At 37.3% G+C, this 18,178-nt stretch overlaps 2 protein-coding genes and 1 long non-coding RNA gene across 5 annotated transcripts; 2 read left to right on the top strand and 1 right to left on the bottom strand.

Moving 5' to 3' along the window:
- Positions 1–340: 340 nt before the first annotated feature.
- Positions 341–7,952, bottom strand: LOC127804124 (uncharacterized). The gene is made up of 3 exons (XR_008023655.1): positions 7,620–7,952; positions 7,210–7,266; positions 341–689 (listed from the first exon to the last, which is right to left on the bottom strand). It is a non-coding gene; the product is annotated as an uncharacterized LOC127804124 (long non-coding RNA).
- On the top strand, positions 3,677–5,807 carry LOC127804084 (pentatricopeptide repeat-containing protein At3g62890). The gene has a single exon (XM_052340814.1). The coding sequence runs from the start codon at positions 3,966–3,968 to the stop codon at positions 5,679–5,681; it is 1,716 nt and encodes a 571-aa protein (XP_052196774.1). The 5' UTR covers positions 3,677–3,965; the 3' UTR covers positions 5,682–5,807.
- Positions 7,953–9,440: 1,488 nt separating the features above from the next.
- Positions 9,441–17,187, top strand: LOC127804092 (magnesium/proton exchanger-like). 3 transcript variants are annotated; one of them, XM_052340841.1, is made up of 9 exons: positions 9,441–9,829; positions 9,937–10,429; positions 11,319–11,494; positions 13,357–13,475; positions 13,576–13,736; positions 14,949–15,079; positions 15,983–16,193; positions 16,312–16,441; positions 16,844–17,187. In XM_052340841.1, exons 2-9 carry the CDS (start codon positions 10,036–10,038, stop codon positions 16,887–16,889), a joined length of 1,368 nt encoding a protein of 455 aa, XP_052196801.1. In that variant the 5' UTR covers positions 9,441–9,829; positions 9,937–10,035; the 3' UTR covers positions 16,890–17,187. The 3 variants fall into 3 exon arrangements, with proteins under 3 accessions (XP_052196801.1, XP_052196793.1, XP_052196786.1); XM_052340833.1 differs by having other exon boundaries at positions 9,442–9,829; positions 13,357–13,463; positions 16,698–17,187; XM_052340826.1 differs by having other exon boundaries at positions 9,442–9,829; positions 16,698–17,187.
- The last annotated feature ends 991 nt before the right edge of the window (positions 17,188–18,178 follow it).

Genomic DNA, 18,178 nt, shown 5'->3' with positions numbered 1-18,178 from the left:
TGTTTCCATTTTTCTTTCTGTTGAGAGACTTGTATTTTATTTTAGAATATCACTAGAATAACATGACCATGACGAGAAGTAGTTTGTAATTATAATTTTATTTAAAATAACGAACACCTTTCATACATAAGAAATGATATTGAATAAAAATTTGCCGAGTAACTTTTAGGGAGTATATTGATTTGAAAGGTAATTTTTTTTTTTAAAAAAAATTCTGATTGTTTGGTATTTTATTATTAACAAAATAGCAAATGTTACACAAATGTGAATCTAATTATTGTGGCTTAAAATTTAAGGGCACGATTAGTGAAACCTATGCTCTTTAATTAGCACCTTAAGGTTTGGGCTATAACATAGGCCTGGGCTTCAAAAGACGACGAGTCCATTATTTCTCTTTGGGCTGTAACTGTAAGTGCTCAGCTCCCTAGCAATTTTAATTTAATAGATTGATTCATTTTGTTTCTCTGGCCTGAGTGGCCTCCATCTTTGCTCTAATTCGACAGCCGCTTTAACATCACCAACGGCACGCAAACGTTCCCAATCTTTTTAACGAAATCCTAATATCTCGACAATTTTTGTTGACGGCATTGAATTGCAGAGTTAGGACTCGAAGGTGAGTCAAGAGAAGCAGCGGCGGGGCCCAACGTGAAGAAGAAGGGAGCTACGTTCGTGATCGACTGTGGGAAGCCCTGTGGAAGACAAGATCATGGAGATTGCCTCGCTGGAGAAGTTCCTCTAGGAGAGAATTTAAGATAGGCTGTCCGTGCTTTCGGCCACGGGTAGATCTAGGATTTTTTACTTGCGGGACTTAAATTATTTCTTTTTCAATCGTGAACTTCATTAAAAAATAATAATAATAAAAATAAGAGTTTAACGAATTTAATACGTATATTTAACATAATTTATTAATTTAAAAATAAAAAATAAAAAATGTACGATACAAATTCTTTATAAAACTATTTAAAATCGTAACTTGCAATTTTTTAAAAGATCAAATTTGTCAATGAGTACCTTTGTATCAATAGTAAGACCAATATCTTTCTCAATATAGATAATCATGTCATTTGCTAAAAAGTTATTCTCTATTTTATTATGAAGTGATGTTTTGATGAGTTTCATCCCTAAAAAAACTCATTCTATTGTTGCTTTAGAACAAATCAACCTCTCAATAAAGAAATAATGATATGACTTATTCGTTTCAACTAACATTTGACATAATTGAGGAAAATAATTAAGATTCTAAAACTACAGATGCCAAATTATATCAAACTTGTAATGATCCAACGGTCTCCTCAAATCACTTATATATTCTTTATTAAAATTCAAAGAATAAAATTTCTCAATTAAACCATAAATAGTATCTATAGAGAATGATTTGAAACCATTCATAGGACTTAAAGACTCGTATAGTGTCGACGTTCAATTTCAGCCGACCGTGATTCGTTTTGGGCCACGGTGAATAAGTCCAAAGCGTCGAGAAGAAGAATACAAAGGTTTTAGACGTGAGTAAACATTAGGATTTTTTACGTGGTTCGACCAGAACGATACCTACTCCACGATCACACTCTGGTTATTTTCTCAGAATGGCGGTATCTGATTATTCTCCCTATCATTGCCCCTCATGATATCTATGATTTTTATTTATACTGAGGGGCTTTTACAATTTATATAACATATAGAAATACAATGATTACATAATGGGGGACAAACAGCCTTTATCATCTACACAAAATCGGGAGTGAGATCCTCATTATGAGGGGCATAGGCTGTTGCAGGTAAAGTGAATAGTCCCTACATCTGACTTCTAAACAGCTTTACCACTTATGCGAGCTGACGGTCTTAGGCCAGCAACCTGGGCGATCCAACGAACTGAGGGTTTTGCTGCGAGCCCGTCAGTTGATCGTTGAGAGCTCGCTAGGGGGTTTTACCAGGAGCTCGCAAGGTGTTTGCTTTATGGGATTCGGACTTCGATGGTGTAAGGACTTCCTTTGACGAGGTCACCTTGACTTTCTGAGCTCTGGGTGATTGGACCGGCTCATTAGACTGAGCCTGACCCATAAGGGGTGATGCGGGAATAGCGTATAACACATAGCTTAAGAAGTTATATTATTTTATTGATAAATTTATTATTCAACTCCATCAATTAAAAATCTATTATAATATTGAATATCTAAAAGTGATAGTAGTCTTCCATTATAAGTAGTTATTTGCGTATCATTCTCTCAATATATTGATTTAGAATTCTCAAGTTTTTCTATTTTTTCATAGCAATGTAATGTAATCAATTACCGTCTCTTTCATATTTTCTCAAATGGACAATCTTTATAATTAACTCTCTTCCAATTTTTTAACCCTTTGACCAAGAATGTTTCAAGTTATGATGTATTCCTTTTAAAAAAATAACATGAAAAACAAAATACATTTTCTTTTTCCACATAAAACTCAAATCACGGATGTTGTATGAACTAAGTGGATTGAAATCGACGATTTGGAGCTCCAAATTTTACATAAGGATATTTATAAATAGATTGACACGGTCCCATATCAATATATGTTCTTCGAAGCTCATCTTATTTGTCTAATAGATTTTATGATATCGAGATTCATTTTTCATGATTACATTTATAATATGAGATATTAATTTCAAGTGGTTCAATAATACATTCATACGAAGGCTTGGATTTTTTTAATTTTAGATGGGAATATAGAATTTGAAGGAGAAGTATTGTGGGACCATTTGGGTAACTTGAAGTACTAGAGAAAATAGATTTTGAAGTATATAAATGGAAGAAGTAGTGAGAAGAGATGGCTTACCTGAGGAAGTTGAAGATTGAAGAGAGCTGATTGCTGATTGTGAAGAAGAAGATTGCAGCAGTGAAGGATTGAGTTTAGGTTTAATTTTGAGATTTGAAAGTTAAAAGATTAGAGATTTATTTTAGGTTTAATTTTGAGATTTGAAAGTTAAAAGATTAGAGATTTATTTTAGGTTTAAGCTGATAATATATTTGGGCTGGCTAAAATTATTTTTTTCAGACTTAAAAGTTCACTTTTTTTTTAAGAAAAATGGAGCCCACCCTACCCATGGGCTGGGTCCGCCCTCTCTCCTTTATAACTAATGAAGGAAATTTTATACAAATATCTCGTTTTTGTATGGATATGGTGAATTTGTTGTACATGAATGCAGAATTGTGGGATAAATCATACTAAGGGTCACAGAATTTTGGTATTCTTTTTAATTTGATAATTAAATTTTAATTTTTTACAAAATGATAACAAAATTTTAAAATATTTTGTAATGTGGTCACTAAAGTGATTTTTTTGATGGTTTCTAGCTAAAATTGTTGACATGGCGATGATGTGGTGCTGACGTGGCAATGATGTGGCCACTGTCACGTCAGTAATTTTGGTAAAAAATTATTCAAAAACTACTTTAGTAATCATATTGCAAAACATTTTAAAGTTTTATTATCACTTTATAAGGAATTGAAGTTTAGTAACCAAATTAAAAAGAACACAAAAATTGTGAACTTTGGTATGATTTAGCCGTGTGACATTTGATAAGCATAGACTCAAACCAAACGCGATGGTATTTGTAATATTACACGTAAATGTAAAAAAAATAAATAGTTATAAACAGGTAACATGGTGCATTTGGTTTAGATTATAAAGAGAAAAACAGAGGCAAACAAAAAGGGTGGAAAGAGGGAAAAGCGAGGGAGAGAGAGTGAAACAAACTCAAAAGCGAAGATGAACAAAACCGATGAAGTAAAAAGAGAGAGAGAGAGAGAGAGAGAATGAGGAGCTAATAGTTGAAATTGAAAATGTTACGCCCAGACCCAGCAACCATTCCTCCGTAAAACAAACTGATATCTTTAATGCATTTAATCTAGGGTTCTTCGCCTTTGGTTTTTCTTCTTTCTTGGGTCATAAAAAGTTTGTTTCACTGTCACTTTTATGGATCGGCAATGAGAAGTTTGGCCAAAGACAAACTGATATCTTTAACACACCCAAGTCTTTACCTTTCCCATCCTACCGTCGAATCCTTCGTCTGGAACACTATCATTCGAGCCCGTGTCCAAGGCAAGGCTCCTCCCGCTAATTCTCCCGTCTCCATATTCCTCCGCATGCGGTTTCACGGCGTCCCCCCCGATTTCCACACTTTCCCTTTCCTGCTCCAGTCTTTCCGTTCTTCATCTCACCTTCACTCTGGACGGAGCATTCATTCCCAGATCATTTGCTTCGGACTCGACGCCGACCCGTTTATCCAAGCTTCTCTCATCACCATGTACTCCGCTTGTGGCAATCTGGGTTTCGCCCAACAAGTATTTGATGAGATCCCCCAACCGGACTTACCCTCCAGGAATTCCATGTTGAATGCCAATGTTAAAGTGGGTCGCATCGATGTTGCACGCGAGTTGTTTGATGAAATGCCTGAACGAAACGTAATCTCTTGGAGTTGTATGATGAGTGGGTACGTTAGTTCCGGTGATGGCAAAGAAGCGCTTGCATTGTTCAGGGAGATGCTAAAGGGGGAAGCCGAGGACGTTAGGCCCAATGAGTTTACCATGACTGTTGTGCTCTCAGCTTGTGGGCAGCTAGGTACACTTGAGCATGGGAAACGGGCTCATGCCTATATTCACAAATGTGGGATAGAGGTTAATGCGGTTCTAGGGACTTCTTTGATTGATATGTATGCCAAATGTGGGAGCATTGAAAGGGCAAGTTGGGTGTTCAACAATTTAGGACCCAACAAGGATGTCATAGCTTGGAGTGCCATGATCTCTGGTTTGGCCATGCATGGACACAGTGAGCAATGCCTTGACTTGTTCCCAGAGATGCTGAATCATGGGGTGAGACCTAATGCTATTACATTCGTAGGTTTGCTCTGTGCTTGCGTGCACGGGGGTTTAACCAGTGAAGGGGAGTCTTATTTCCAGAGGATGACAATAGACTTTGGCATTACTCCTTTGATTCAGCATTACGGTTGCATGGTCGATCTTTATGGAAGAGCTGGTCGAATAGAGGAGGCATGGAATGTTATAAACTCCATGCCAATGGAGCCTGATGTGCTTGTATGGGGAGCTCTTTTGAGTGGGTCTAGAATGCATGGGGACATTAGAACATGTGAAATTGCCCTTAAGAAGTTGATTGGTTTGGAGACAACGAACAGCGGAGCCTACGTCCTTCTATCGAATATGTATGCAAAGACTGGTAGATGGGAGGATGCCAGGCACATTAGAGATCTGATGGAGGCAAAAGGGATTCAAAAAGTTCCCGGTTGCAGCATGGTTGAGGTGGGTGGTGCCATTCATGAGTTTTTTGCGGCAGATGAGTCTCATCCAGAGGCAAAAGAAATACATTCAATGCTTGAGGAGATTATGAAGAGATTGAAGATGGAGGGTTATGTGGGCAACACCAAAGAGGTACTGCTGGACTTGGATGAAGAAGGAAAGGAGATGGCACTCTCAGTTCACAGTGAGAAATTGGCTGTTGCCTTTTCCATTTTGAAGACACGTGCAGGTACACCAATCCATATAGTGAAGAACCTTAGGATATGTTGTGATTGCCACGCTGCTATGAAAATGATTTCTAAGATCTTTCGTAGGAAGATTGTTATTAGAGATTGCAATAGGTTTCACCATTTTGCTGATGGCACATGCTCTTGCAAAGATTACTGGTGAACGAATTGAAGCTGATGCCACATTCTTCTATTTACCTTCTTTATTTTCAGGGAAAATTTTATTCATATTGTTGTGGGGTCCTGTTCAACATTGATGCGCTTACCTTTACCTCGCACGTTTCCATTTGGTCTAAAATTTTTGTGCCCTGAGGCAAAATAATTCCTCTATTCTTATAATTTGGAAGACTTGAGACAGTGACAAGTGGCATTTCAAAACAAATTTAATCAAGAGCAAGAGTAAAAGGCAACTTCATTCTATTCAAAAATAATTAATTCGCACAGTGCGATTCTGGGTTTGGAAGAAATTATCTCATTATGGGTAATTAATTATTACATTTATTTTTGTAAATTTTGACATAAAAAGGCGATATTAAAATGATATAATAGCTATACCTTGTTAATTATAATTTATTATGTTGAATATGAGAAATAAGATAAAGTTACATGATTTCAGTGAAGGTTTTATGCAGATTTCTTACTTCCTCGTGGTTTCTTTATTTGTGTATGAACACAATAAATTTTTAATATTTTTTTTTATTAAAGGATAAAGTTGGATATCCAAAATATATGTTTTGATTAATCTTGCCTAACTCGTTAGTTCACTCATGAATTAAGTGCGGTGCCTCAGTCCCACCTTTGGTGCCATTGTAACTTACAGTTACAATTATGGTCATTCATCAAATTTGAAGGTCAATTATACCCTTACAAGTTAGGACATTCTAGGTGAAATTCAGATTTTGTCGCCTTCACTTGCTGAGAACTCGAGCTCAAAAAAAAAAATAGTAACAGAGGACACTCAAAACTTGGTCGGGTTACACGTTTGGACTCTTAAAACTGTTACAGAAGTATGATGAGATCACAAGAACAAATTTACATAAATTTATTATTTATTAGTAAATAGTAAAAAAATCAATTTTGCTATAGGATTTGTTTGTTCTACACACATAAAATACAAACCAAAATAGTTTATTCATGAAACTCATGACATAAAAAAATCCCCTCACGACTTTTCAACTGCATCTATTGGCGATGCATCCATCATTATCGCTTTTTCTTTTTTAGAACTTGAGCAATCTATATAGTTAGTAATAAGGGGTGAGTTTTAAGACTCAATAAATGTAATATATAAAATAATAAATCATAAATTCATTACAATTATAGAAAATATATGGAATGAATCATGCATGCAGACTCGTCTACCTTATCCATTTCAAACTCTTAGTGACCTCATACAACTTTTCCCAAGTCCTAATACAAGCTCTATTAGTCTCAAATCATAGCCTCATGCTTAAGCACTCCATTATCCTTATATATAAGTCATGACAAAATAATTTGCATATAAAACATATTAAACTCTTACAATATTAATTTTTAATGCCTTGATAATCCCTTTGAAAAAATTTATCCATAGTGTTAAAATCACTAATATTATTCCTCAAACAAAAAATTAAACACAATAAGATAAAGAATCATTTAAATAAATATTATTAATATCAACTTCTATATAAAATTAAACATTTTACACTTACCTTGCTATTTATGCTCATTGTGTCAGTTCTTTACTTCCAATTCCCCTCTCTCGTTACCTATTTGTAGACAATTAATTGAAGGTTAGTATAATTACTTTTTTTTTTAATTTCATCATTATCTATTTAATATTATTTATTACCCACTAAGCCTTTTTATCACTATTCATTCTCATTATCTTCTTTTGTTTGTCCACTAATTCTCCATTTAAACTTTATTACCCACTAAATCTTTATTAGGGAGACAGAGAGTATAAATGTGTACGTTATACAAAAATAACTTGCTTGATACAAGAAAATAGTTCTAACTCGTTACAGTACATGAAACATATACTATATACTTGACCATTATTATAACAGCTGATATTAACGGTAATATGAGCTTATAATAAATGAACAACAATAGAGGTTACCAGACTAGAACAACAAAGTGGAGAAGACAGTTGAACAACAACGCTTGCAGGTGGAACAGTTATCAGGGATAAATTTCTGGAACGTGAAGAACCAGGAACAAAAGTAGGTCGAGTCGCGCTTTGCGTTGTCTTGAAGACAGTTAGCGCCCTGCACCGGCGACAAGCAGACTACGGTGACTGTCTCAATAGGATGAAACAACCTCTCAAGTGAACGGCAGCCACGAACAATCGGAACTAGCAGAACTCAAGACGGGCTTGCTCTTAATGAAGGAAACTCAAGATGGGAGGTAAAATTTGAGAAGAGAGAAAACCATGAAAACTTATGAAGGAATTGAAAACTTCACACACAAAATGAGCTAACACAACCAATATATATAAGCACTCCATTCTCTTAGTCATGAAGAAAACTTGGAGACCAAGCCAATCTAAAAGAACTTGGGGGCCAAGTATTTCTAGAAGACTTTGGGGGTTAAGGAAATCTAGAACACCTTGGGGACCAAGTAAGAAAAGAAAATAAAAAATAAAGATAAAAACCCCACACACACTCACTTCCAACAGTCTTTTTATCACTATTCATTCTCGTTATCTTCTTTTATTTATCTACTAATTCTCCATTTAAACTTTTTTTAATTAATTAAGCCATCCTTATCCACTAATTTCTACTTTCATTATTGTCCACTACTCATCATTTAAGCTCCCACTACCATTGTCTACTACTCTTCCACTTAACCTGGCCAACCTAACTAATCTGGCCCGCACAGCCGCTCTTGCACTTAACCTGGTCATCCATATTCCATACTTACTTTTGCCCACTCATCGTGCCCACACAGCCGCACCCCGCGCGGCAAAATATTTTCCGGTGATGTAACCCCCCAGTTGGAACCCTCGCCACCAACCACCTACGCGCGCGCGCGCGAGCGAAATCACTCCAGCTGCAAAAGTCGCCTTCAATATACATACATCAATTAATTATATACTAATTTAAGTCTCTTTACTGATTTTTTTTTTTCCAGATTTTTACTCGTAAAAGTTTGAATATACAACCTATCAACTTTTTTTGTGCACAAGTAACCACCCTATAAAATTTCTTATTTTTTTATAAATAAACAATTAATTTTAAACCAACTACTTAATTATAAATTTATATTTAGATTTTAAAAACTTTCAATCACTTTTTTATTCAAAAATATAATAAATTTAATGTTCTTCACGAAATTCTTCAAAATCACAAATTATAAATAAATTATTTCAAATATAAAAATAAATTGTGCTACCGAATAATTGAAGTTCATGTAATTTAAATTTAGGACCTTAAATTCGATAACATTATTTATTACCAATGGGTAAGCTAATACCTAATAATAATTTCACAATATTTTTATTATTAAATCTATTGTGTTTGCCATCTCATCTCAATTCTCTGCTGAATAACTCCCAAATATATGAATAAAAAAATCACATTTTTTACTCGAAGGGCATAATCAAGTGATAAAAGAGTAGGCTGAAAGCTTGTTTGGAGATTATTAGTGTGGGTTCAATTCTTAGGGGAAACAGAATGTTTCTTTTTGTGAGAAAATCGTAGGAGTGATATTAGTGGTGTTAAGACTTATCACTTTGATCATTTGGGCACATCTCTTGATTTACCTTTTCAGTGTAACTCTAGAAGCAGAATGGCTGAGGATGCCAATAATGGGGCATAATAAAAAAAAAAAAAATCACTTTGTACGTGAACGCGTGAGCTTGTTCAGTTAAAAAAAAATATAATTTTTAAATTTAATTTTATTAAATAATTAAATCTCTTGAAAGGACTGGTTGGGGAATGAATGGTGACGGAGTAAAGGTCATCTTTTTCTCCAGAAGCCAAAGAAACTAAAAATTCCACCTTGCCGAACATCCTGTCTTCTCCACAGCATGCACTGCCTACCAGCCTCTATGAAATTATGGACGGCTTCGCTTTTGTGTACAACTCTCCATTGAATTCCAGGGCCGCTGCGTCATCGCTTCTAAGCCTCTAAATTGGAGGGCTACATCCGCGATCCTCAGATACCGCCGGCCGGAGGATTCTCCGGCGTTTCGTATATCTCTCCTCCTCTGGTACGGCCGGCGGTCCTTTCTTGCCGTGTAATTCTGCGGTATAACCAAGCCATCATGTAAAGCCGATTAAGGTTTTCCAACGGGTTGAACGGAGCCATCAACTGAAAAATCTATATGTAAGGATTTTGAATGCATATTATGGTGGAATGCAATATTTTTCCTTCAGTGTCTGATATTTGGTTATGGCTTTGTGTTCCTAATCCCAACTGCTTATTTTTGTCAGATACTGAAGCGTTGCAGCAAGTGATAAGTGACCCCCCCCCCCCCCCCCCCCCCATACCATATGCTTTGAAGAGTGAAATTCAAACTGCGTGGGAATGGGATGGGTTCCATGCAAAACCGTTCTGCTGAGAGCAGACATGGAATTTCCAGTACTTTTGGGCATGAAAAATGTGAATCCTACTTGATTTTTCGCGGTGAAGTTTCCCTTGGGGGTGGATTCCGGACATTCTTGTATTTTCTTGGTCTTGCTTATTGTTTCATAGGATTGTCAGCTATAACTGCTCGATTCTTCCGGTCTATGGAAACTGTTGTTAAGCATAGTCGGACTGTTGTGGAGACAAATCCTTCAACGAACGAGAAAACTGTTAGACACGAAAAAGTGTGGAATTACACAATTGCAGATATTACTCTGCTGGCCTTTGGAACTAGCTTCCCGCAAATCTCTTTGGCTACCATTGATGCCATCAGAAACATCGGGAAACTGTATGCTGGAGGTTGGTTTTTCATTCGTTCTCTACCTGGTTCTGTCATTTTTTCCCTTCAATAACATGAGATTCCAGATGTCAGCCTAGATTCAGACAATGTTTTATTTTTATGTCCGAATTAGAATTATGCATTTTATGGATCTTTGGAAAGGGCGACACAATCTTGTGATGGAAGCCCAACAAGTTCTTAAATTGTATTTAAGTGGTGAAAGATGATGTTTACGTTATTGAGGGAATTACTTTTCTTGCCAATTTAGAAGATTAACGAGAACTAGGAAGGAATATCATTTAGACACCAGTATCTTACCACTGCAAACTTTTCTGAATTTAAATTTTTGTTACTAACATCCCGTTCTTGAGAATGTGAAAAAGAGAGAAAATCTTAAAAAGGGTTTTCATGTTTTCCATTGTTTGTAAATTTAAAAAAAAAAAACCTTTTCAAATTCTTCAATTTCTTTTTTGTGGGACAAATTCTTGTTCAATTCTATTGTAACAAAGGCGGGGGAACTTCCAGCAACTCTGCCCACCCGGCTGACATGCCCATACACAAAAATAGAAAAGACAAAATAGTGTATCTTTTTTTTTTTTTTTTTTGGGTTCATATATATTAAAAAAGTTAAGATATTATAAAGGTTGATTTGTTACGTATGTGACCTTTGGTTATGCTATTCCAGTCAGAATTGTTTCAAATTTAGCAATAAGCTTGGGAGTAAATATTTATTGTCCCCTCGCTTTCAGTAAGCAAAAATTTATCCGAATTAATATTTGAGCCCTCCAATATTGGCTCTTTCTGGGAACATTTACATTGAACCTTTGCTTCCTCTTGCCTTGGAATCAGCATAAAGTTAGTTTACATTTTTATATGCTATGGGATTTTAAAATTGTACTTAATTAACAGGTTTGGGTCCTGGAACGCTGGTTGGTTCTGCTGCATTTGACCTATTTCCTATCCATGCTGTTTGTGTTGTGGTCCCAAGAGCTGGAGAATTGAAGAAGATATCAGATTTAGGAGTTTGGCTAGTAGAGCTGATTTGGTCCTTTTGGGCTTATATATGGCTATATATAATACTAGAGGTGATAATTTTCATTATCCTCTTGAGTAAGCCATCATTTTTGCTTGTTGCTTGCTTTGATGTTAAGACAAATGTGGAACATGCACATATGGATGTTTTTTCAATAATGATCATAAAACTTTTACTCCTTTTTATTATGGCTTGAATTGCTAGTTTGTACGTTTCTTTAAATTTCAATGGAAAGGCTTAAAAGCGTTCTACTGACAGGTCACATATCTCACGGGCCTTCTTTGATGTGCTTGTAATACCATCCCCTGTATATTGTACGATGAGATTGTTTACTTGAATGCAATTTGTTGGATGGGAATCAAATGCTACCTTTAGGAGCTATCAGAAAAAAAGTATTAGTAGGAAAATTGAATTCTGTTGAAAGAACAGATGGATAACAACCAATGTTGCAGTAGAACAAGCCAGATTGTTTCTACGACAATTTTCAGCTCTACTATTTCCTTGATACTAATTGCTGCGATCTACTAATTAAAATATCACATTTTACATTGCACATGATACATAACCATAAAAGTTATGCTTAGGTCGTGTTGTTGCCAAAAATACAACAATTCAAATTTATGATATAAGGTCCACTCGAGCTCAGTGTCAGGTGAAGTGAGGCAGCCGTGAGAGAAGTTGCCTCAAGGGAGCTTGCCACAAGAATGCTCGCCGCAAGGATTTTGCCACTAGGATCCTCCTCGCCACAAGGATTCACCTCTGCCACAAGGTCTTGCCACAAGGATTTACCTCTGTCACAAGGTCTCACTGCAAGGTTTTGCCACGAGGATTCGTCTTCACCACAAGGATCTTTCTTCGCTGCAAAGTCTTGTCACAAGGATTTGACTCTGTTGATGCTCAAAAATGGGTTAGAAGGCTCGCGGGAATCCTCGTCCGTGATGACCCTCCAATGCCTAAGTCAATAGCAGATCTAGATAACTATTCACGAAAAAAGTGAAAAATGCAGTCAAGGTATGGAAATTTTTATTGAAATCGACAGTCCTATTCATTGTCTTGTAGTGGGTATTTATAGGGCGCGATTCTCAAGGATGCTAGGTGCTGACACATGGTGTTTGCTGAATGGGGCACTTGGCCTCACCCGGAAGACGCTCCCTGCCGCAAGGCTTGTGGCGCTGCAAGGGTAGCCATGCACAAGGTGCCACGAGGCCTTTTGGCTTGCCGCAAGGCCCTCACAGCAAGGCTCCTTTGGTTTGCCGCAAGGTGCACGCGGCTAGCCCAAAGGGCCTCATCGCAAGGAGCACGCGACAAGCCCAAGAGGCCTTGCTGCAAGGCCGGGCTGGAGCTGGTTACTTGAGCATCAACAGGGTCAAATCCTTGTGGCAAGACCTTGCGACGAGACCTTCCGGCGAAGTCAAATCCTTGCGGTGAAGACGAATCCTCGTGGCAAGACTTTGCGGCGAGACCTTGTGGTGGAGGTAAATCCTTGTGGCGGAGGTGAATCCTTGTGGCGAGGAAGATCCTTGTGGCAAGACAAATCCTTGTGGGGAGGAAGATCCTAGTGGCAAAATCCTTGCGGCCAGCACCCTTGTGACAAGCTCCCTTGAGTCAACTTCTCTCACAGAAACCTCACTTCACTCGACACCGAGCTCGAGTGGACCCCACATCATAAATTTTAATTGTTGTATTTCTGACAACAACAAGTCAGGAACTCAACGTGCTATTCAATCCATTTGCCACAAAAGAAATTTGTTTTACGCTATTTGTGTGCTTTATGCTATTATCATTATTTAGCAAGTTTCCATTTTCTTTGAACTGGGTGCATTCTCTTGTATTCACCCTTTTCCACACACAATATCTCCTTTGGCTAGAGTAGGTTGCTATCATTATTGAGAATGATATTTCATTATTTTGCAGGTATGGACTCCAAATATTGTTACCCTGTGGGAAGCCTCATTGACGGTGCTCCAGTTTGGGTTATTGCTGATGCACGCTTATGCTCAGGATAAGCGCTGGCCCTACTTGTCTCTTCCATTGTATTGTTATGGGTTTATTTTTTATTTTTGCATTTTTTGCACTGATAACTACTTTTAGAAAGGTTGATATGTGGCTTCTCATCCTTTCCATGTGATTTAGTGCAAGAACTGAGAGGCCAGAGGAGTGGGTGCCAGAAAAGGCTGCTTCAAGTGACCAGGATAACAATGTCCATGTTGAGTACTCTGAAACATTTGAAATTAATGAAGATGAAAGGGGAAGGATTATTGATAATTTTTCCATTCATTCAGCAAGAGAGGCAGGTAATCTTGATACCTTAATGAGTTCTGATGTTTGCTAAAAATTCTATGATCAACATCAACTGACTATAGAAAATTAGAAATATATCTATTCTGTTTTTATATTATCCTAAGGTTTATAATCATTCTTTATATTAATTTCATCCAAAATTTGCAACTAATTCCATTTTTGTCATGGTGTTTGAGGTCTTTGATACAAGTTATGTAAATAGATAATGTTAATGGTTGAGAGAGAGCAGCTAGGGAAATCAATTTCAAAGCCCCAACTAGCAACAACTCTGCTAGTGAATTATTTAAAGGGTGAATAAGCATTGTACTGCCAGAGATAAAAATGACATGGAACCTGGATCCAATGGAAAGTTAAACTAAAGAACAAGGAGATACATCCTCCCCAGGTCTCAGAATAATAATCCATGGCACATGAAAAACCATGTTCTATCTTTGCATACTTCATCCCAAGTCAGGAGGGAGGAGATATATATTCTTCCTAGATCTCAGAAGAACTGATGGCACATGAAAACCCGTGTTCTATCTCTGCATGGTTAGTCGCTATTCAGGATGAAGGAGATATACCCTCCCCAGATCTCTGAAAAATACCCCGTGATGTTTGGAGAGGAGGGATAGCTCTACATTGTATCTATGTGTAGTTGGTCCTAAATCTGAATGAATGACATTGTATCTATGGTCCATTGTGAGTACTCACACTAGGAATTGGAAAAAAAGGATATGTAAGTGAAATGTGGGGGAAAGTATTAGTTGAATTGAACCTTGCCTCTTAAAATTTTTGCTTGTGTTCCCACCAAAATTATAGAAATTGCTCCATCTGGTTTGCACGTTGCAAAAATGTCATAAAATGGGTCTTTTTGTACCTTGTCCTGTTCAAAAGATGAACCACTGTCCAAATCAAAGACAATCCCACAAAATGATGCTTTCCTTCTCAACATTATGTGTGCCAACCACTTAAGGTGAGAGTATTGTGCTTTTATGTTCTACCAATATTGATATTACAGCTAGAAAATCTCAGCCATGAAAGTGAATCTCGAGGTTGTTATGGCATTTTAGTTTGAAAATCGTACTTTTTTCAAATATACTAGATGTTGAAAATTGATGGAAAGCATCAACCAAATGTCATGAGTTCTGCTCTGATGCATGGTACTGCATTTATTCTCTCTGAAAAAATCAAATCTAAATGTCTTCTCAAAGCATAACTTGCAGATCCTGCATATCAGAATGTGCCACAAAGGGGTCGAGCTGAATGTTCAAATGAACGATCTAGTACAAAGACTTGTCTTGGAGAATCACATGTGCTCTCAATTTGGAAGCAGCAATTTGTGGACGCATTCATGGTATAATATGATACAAATTCTTCTTCGATTTCTGAATTTTATACCATAGTGGCTGAAAAGCAACTCTTTTAGTTTCATGCACATCATTGATATAAGGAGTAGATACTTTGATCTCTCTCTCTCTCTCTGTCCATGTGTGTGCAAAGAATTAATGCTAAATTTGGTTGAAGAAAACTTAAATATGAATAAGATTTGGTGGTTTAACAATTTACCTTCTATCTCAAGTTTATTTCTGCATTTGTAGATATTCCTCTAATATCTTCCATATATTTGCCAAAAGTTCTTTTATTTATGGCCAATTGGTTCAGTTGTACTTTTTGCATCCCTTGGATTCCTTTATCCATCCAAGCAATGATAGTTGAGTTATTTTGGCTTTCCAAATGCATTGAAAATGATAGAAGTCCTGAATTAGCTCTATGGCATTGCTCTCTCTCTCTCTCTCTCTCTTGCTCTTCTTGAGAAGTTCTTTTAGCCTTTTCTAGATGATGTAAATTTATGTCTAGGATTTTCCTTTGCATACAAGTGCAACATTCAATCTGGTAGTAGGCACCTCATTTTTCCTCTACTTTCACTGTTTGGTTGCTTTCTGTACTGAGAACATTTTGTTTTTTTCTTTTCTATTAGATAAATGAAAATATTTTGATGATATAAACGTATGACTTGATTAATAGTGAAAATCAAATTTCAATCAGGATTTTACATTAATAAAATCGTAGTGCCATAGAATAGTCAACTCGTTGCAACCAAATGCATCCTTATGTAACACATTTATATGTCAACCTTGTTGTAGTACAGAGTGCACATATGACTTGCTGAACTCTGCTGTCAATATACTCATTTCATTAAATTTGAGAAAGTGGTCATTTTCTCTGGTGAATAATTTTCCTCTTTTGACTGCTGAAGTTTACAGAATGGACAAAATTGAACAATACCTGCCGCTGGCTTGCTAGAATTTCCTGGCAGGCACTCCTTGTGCCATGGAGACTTTTGTTTGCTCTGGTACCTCCTTACCAAATTGCTCATGGGTGGATTGCTTTCCTTTGCTCTCTGTGTTTCATCAGTGGAGTAGCATACATTGTCACTCAGTTCACAGATCTAATAAGCTGTGTCACAGGTTTCCTTCCTGACTGGAGATAAATCCCAGGCTTTTGTTAGTTCCCCATGTTATTACTTTGCATAGGGTCTATTTAATGGAGGCAAGGACATTATACACACGTTCCATGTCTTTGCAGGAATAAATCAATATGTCATAGCATTTACTGCGTTGGCAGCCGGAACCTCTTGGCCGGATTTAGTGGCAAGCAAGATTGCTGCTGAACGGCAGACAACAGCAGATTCTGCGATAGCAAATATCGCTTGCAGGTTCATTATTCAGTTTCTAACTCAATTAGGACCTCAATTTAACTCAAACACAAACTAGTTCTACTATATTTTACTTTCTTAAACTTTTTAGAGATATGATTAATATCATTCACGAAATCTCTTCAAATTTCAGTTGCGCTTGCTCCTAAGATTTGAATCTCTCCACAATCCCATATATCGGAAAACCTATAAGTGAAATCAGGAGTTAAAGCAATTTAATTTTCTTGTCTTTTTTTGTTTTTCTTGTTTCCTGCAGCAACTCAGTGAACATTTATATTGGCATTGGCGTCCCATGGCTGATCGACACATTATATAACTTCATTGCGCTAGGGGAACCTCTGAGGATCAAGAATGCCAAGGGACTCAGCTTCTCATTGCTAATCTTCTTCTGCACTTCTGCAGGCTGCATTGCTGTTCTGGTATTCCGGCGCTTAACATTAGGGGCTGAGCTGGGAGGGCCGAGGCTGTGGGCTTGGCTTACTTCTGCCTACTTAATGGTGCTTTGGATTATCTTTGTTGTGTTGTCATCTCTTAGAGTTTCAGGTATCTTATGAGTTCTTTCTTTTTCTTGCTTTAGTTACTGATTTCACTTAGCCCCTTCACAAATGATGATTGTGTACTCTTCATCTGGGGAAAATTTGACTCTCAAATTAGATTATCATGAATTGTAAGGATTTTCCTCCACGAAGAGAACAGAATCTGAACAATTGTCAAGTAAATTTTGGCATGTCTTTTTGGGATTTTAATTGTTCTTTCCATGCGATTTGGTCACGGCAAGGAAGGAAATTTTGGGCACATCGATCTCTTGATGAGTATATTTATTATATATATAAATAAAATAGGCACCTCTCCTTCATAACCATCTGCCATGAATTATACATTAATTGTATTTGTTTTCAAGTTTTATGTTCTTGATAAGAAAGAAGCTTTACTTCAAGTTTTGATCAATCTAATAAGCTTTGATCACTCGGACTCTAAGTTCACAACAAAATGAAGGTGATTCATTTATGGACCACCCTCACTTAGCCCTGATTGTTAGGGGTGTTCAAAAAAATCGGTGGATTGCAGAAACTGCCGCACCGAACCGGACCACACCGAACCGTGCGATTTTTTTAAAGAGTCGGTTCGGTGCGGTTTGAAAAACCTTCAAACCGCGGTTCTGCGGTTTGGAGGTTAGCGGTTCGATTTGAAACCGAACCGCCCGATATAATATATTTTAATTATATTTAAAATATATATATATAATATCAAATGAAAACTCAGCGCCACGGGGAGTTGTTTAACCCACAAACCCTAAATCTCCAAATCACTTCCCCTCTTTGTCTCTCCTCCTCTTCGTCTATTGGCGTCGTTGACGCACCCCCGTCGCACCAGGTCTCTCATCGACAGACCCATGCCCCCGTCGGTCGCCACTGCCACACACCTGGCCCTAACCCACCCGTTGTGCCCGGACATCAACCGAGGCGAGAGTAACGAAGCTTGCGATGAACCGACCCATCCCCTCACTGGCCGTCGTTGCCACTCACATGGACCTAACCCACCCGTCGCACCAAGACACTGACTAAAGTGAGAGAGACTAACCGACCCCGCCGCCTGCCACACCAAACCGGCTCACGACGCCATTTCGATCAAGGTACTGCAATATCCTAACTAAAATAAGATGGGTTCGAATCTTTTATTATTTAGAGTAAATCTTAGTCGATAAGCGTGTGTGGAAGCTTGGTGATGGTGAACTAG

Source organism: Diospyros lotus, chromosome 1 (assembly GCF_014633365.1).
Source record: "Diospyros lotus cultivar Yz01 chromosome 1, ASM1463336v1, whole genome shotgun sequence".
NCBI classification, from domain to species: Eukaryota; Viridiplantae; Streptophyta; class Magnoliopsida; order Ericales; family Ebenaceae; genus Diospyros; species Diospyros lotus.
Note: the sequence above shows the minus strand (reverse complement) of the source record. Positions and strands in the feature narration are given on the sequence as shown.

Bases quoted from the DNA above. Each gene is read 5' to 3' on its own strand.
- LOC127804084 (XM_052340814.1), top strand. From the start codon at position 3,966: ATGAGAAGTTTGGCCAAAGACAAACTGATATCTTTAACACACCCAAGT.
- LOC127804092 (XM_052340826.1), top strand. From the start codon at position 10,036: ATGGGTTCCATGCAAAACCGTTCTGCTGAGAGCAGACATGGAATTTCC. The intron at 13,476-13,575 runs GTATTGTTATGG...CATGTGATTTAG, and splicing joins CCCTACTTGTCTCTTCCATT to TGCAAGAACTGAGAGGCCAG. The intron at 13,737-14,948 runs GTAATCTTGATA...CATAACTTGCAG, and splicing joins TCATTCAGCAAGAGAGGCAG to ATCCTGCATATCAGAATGTG.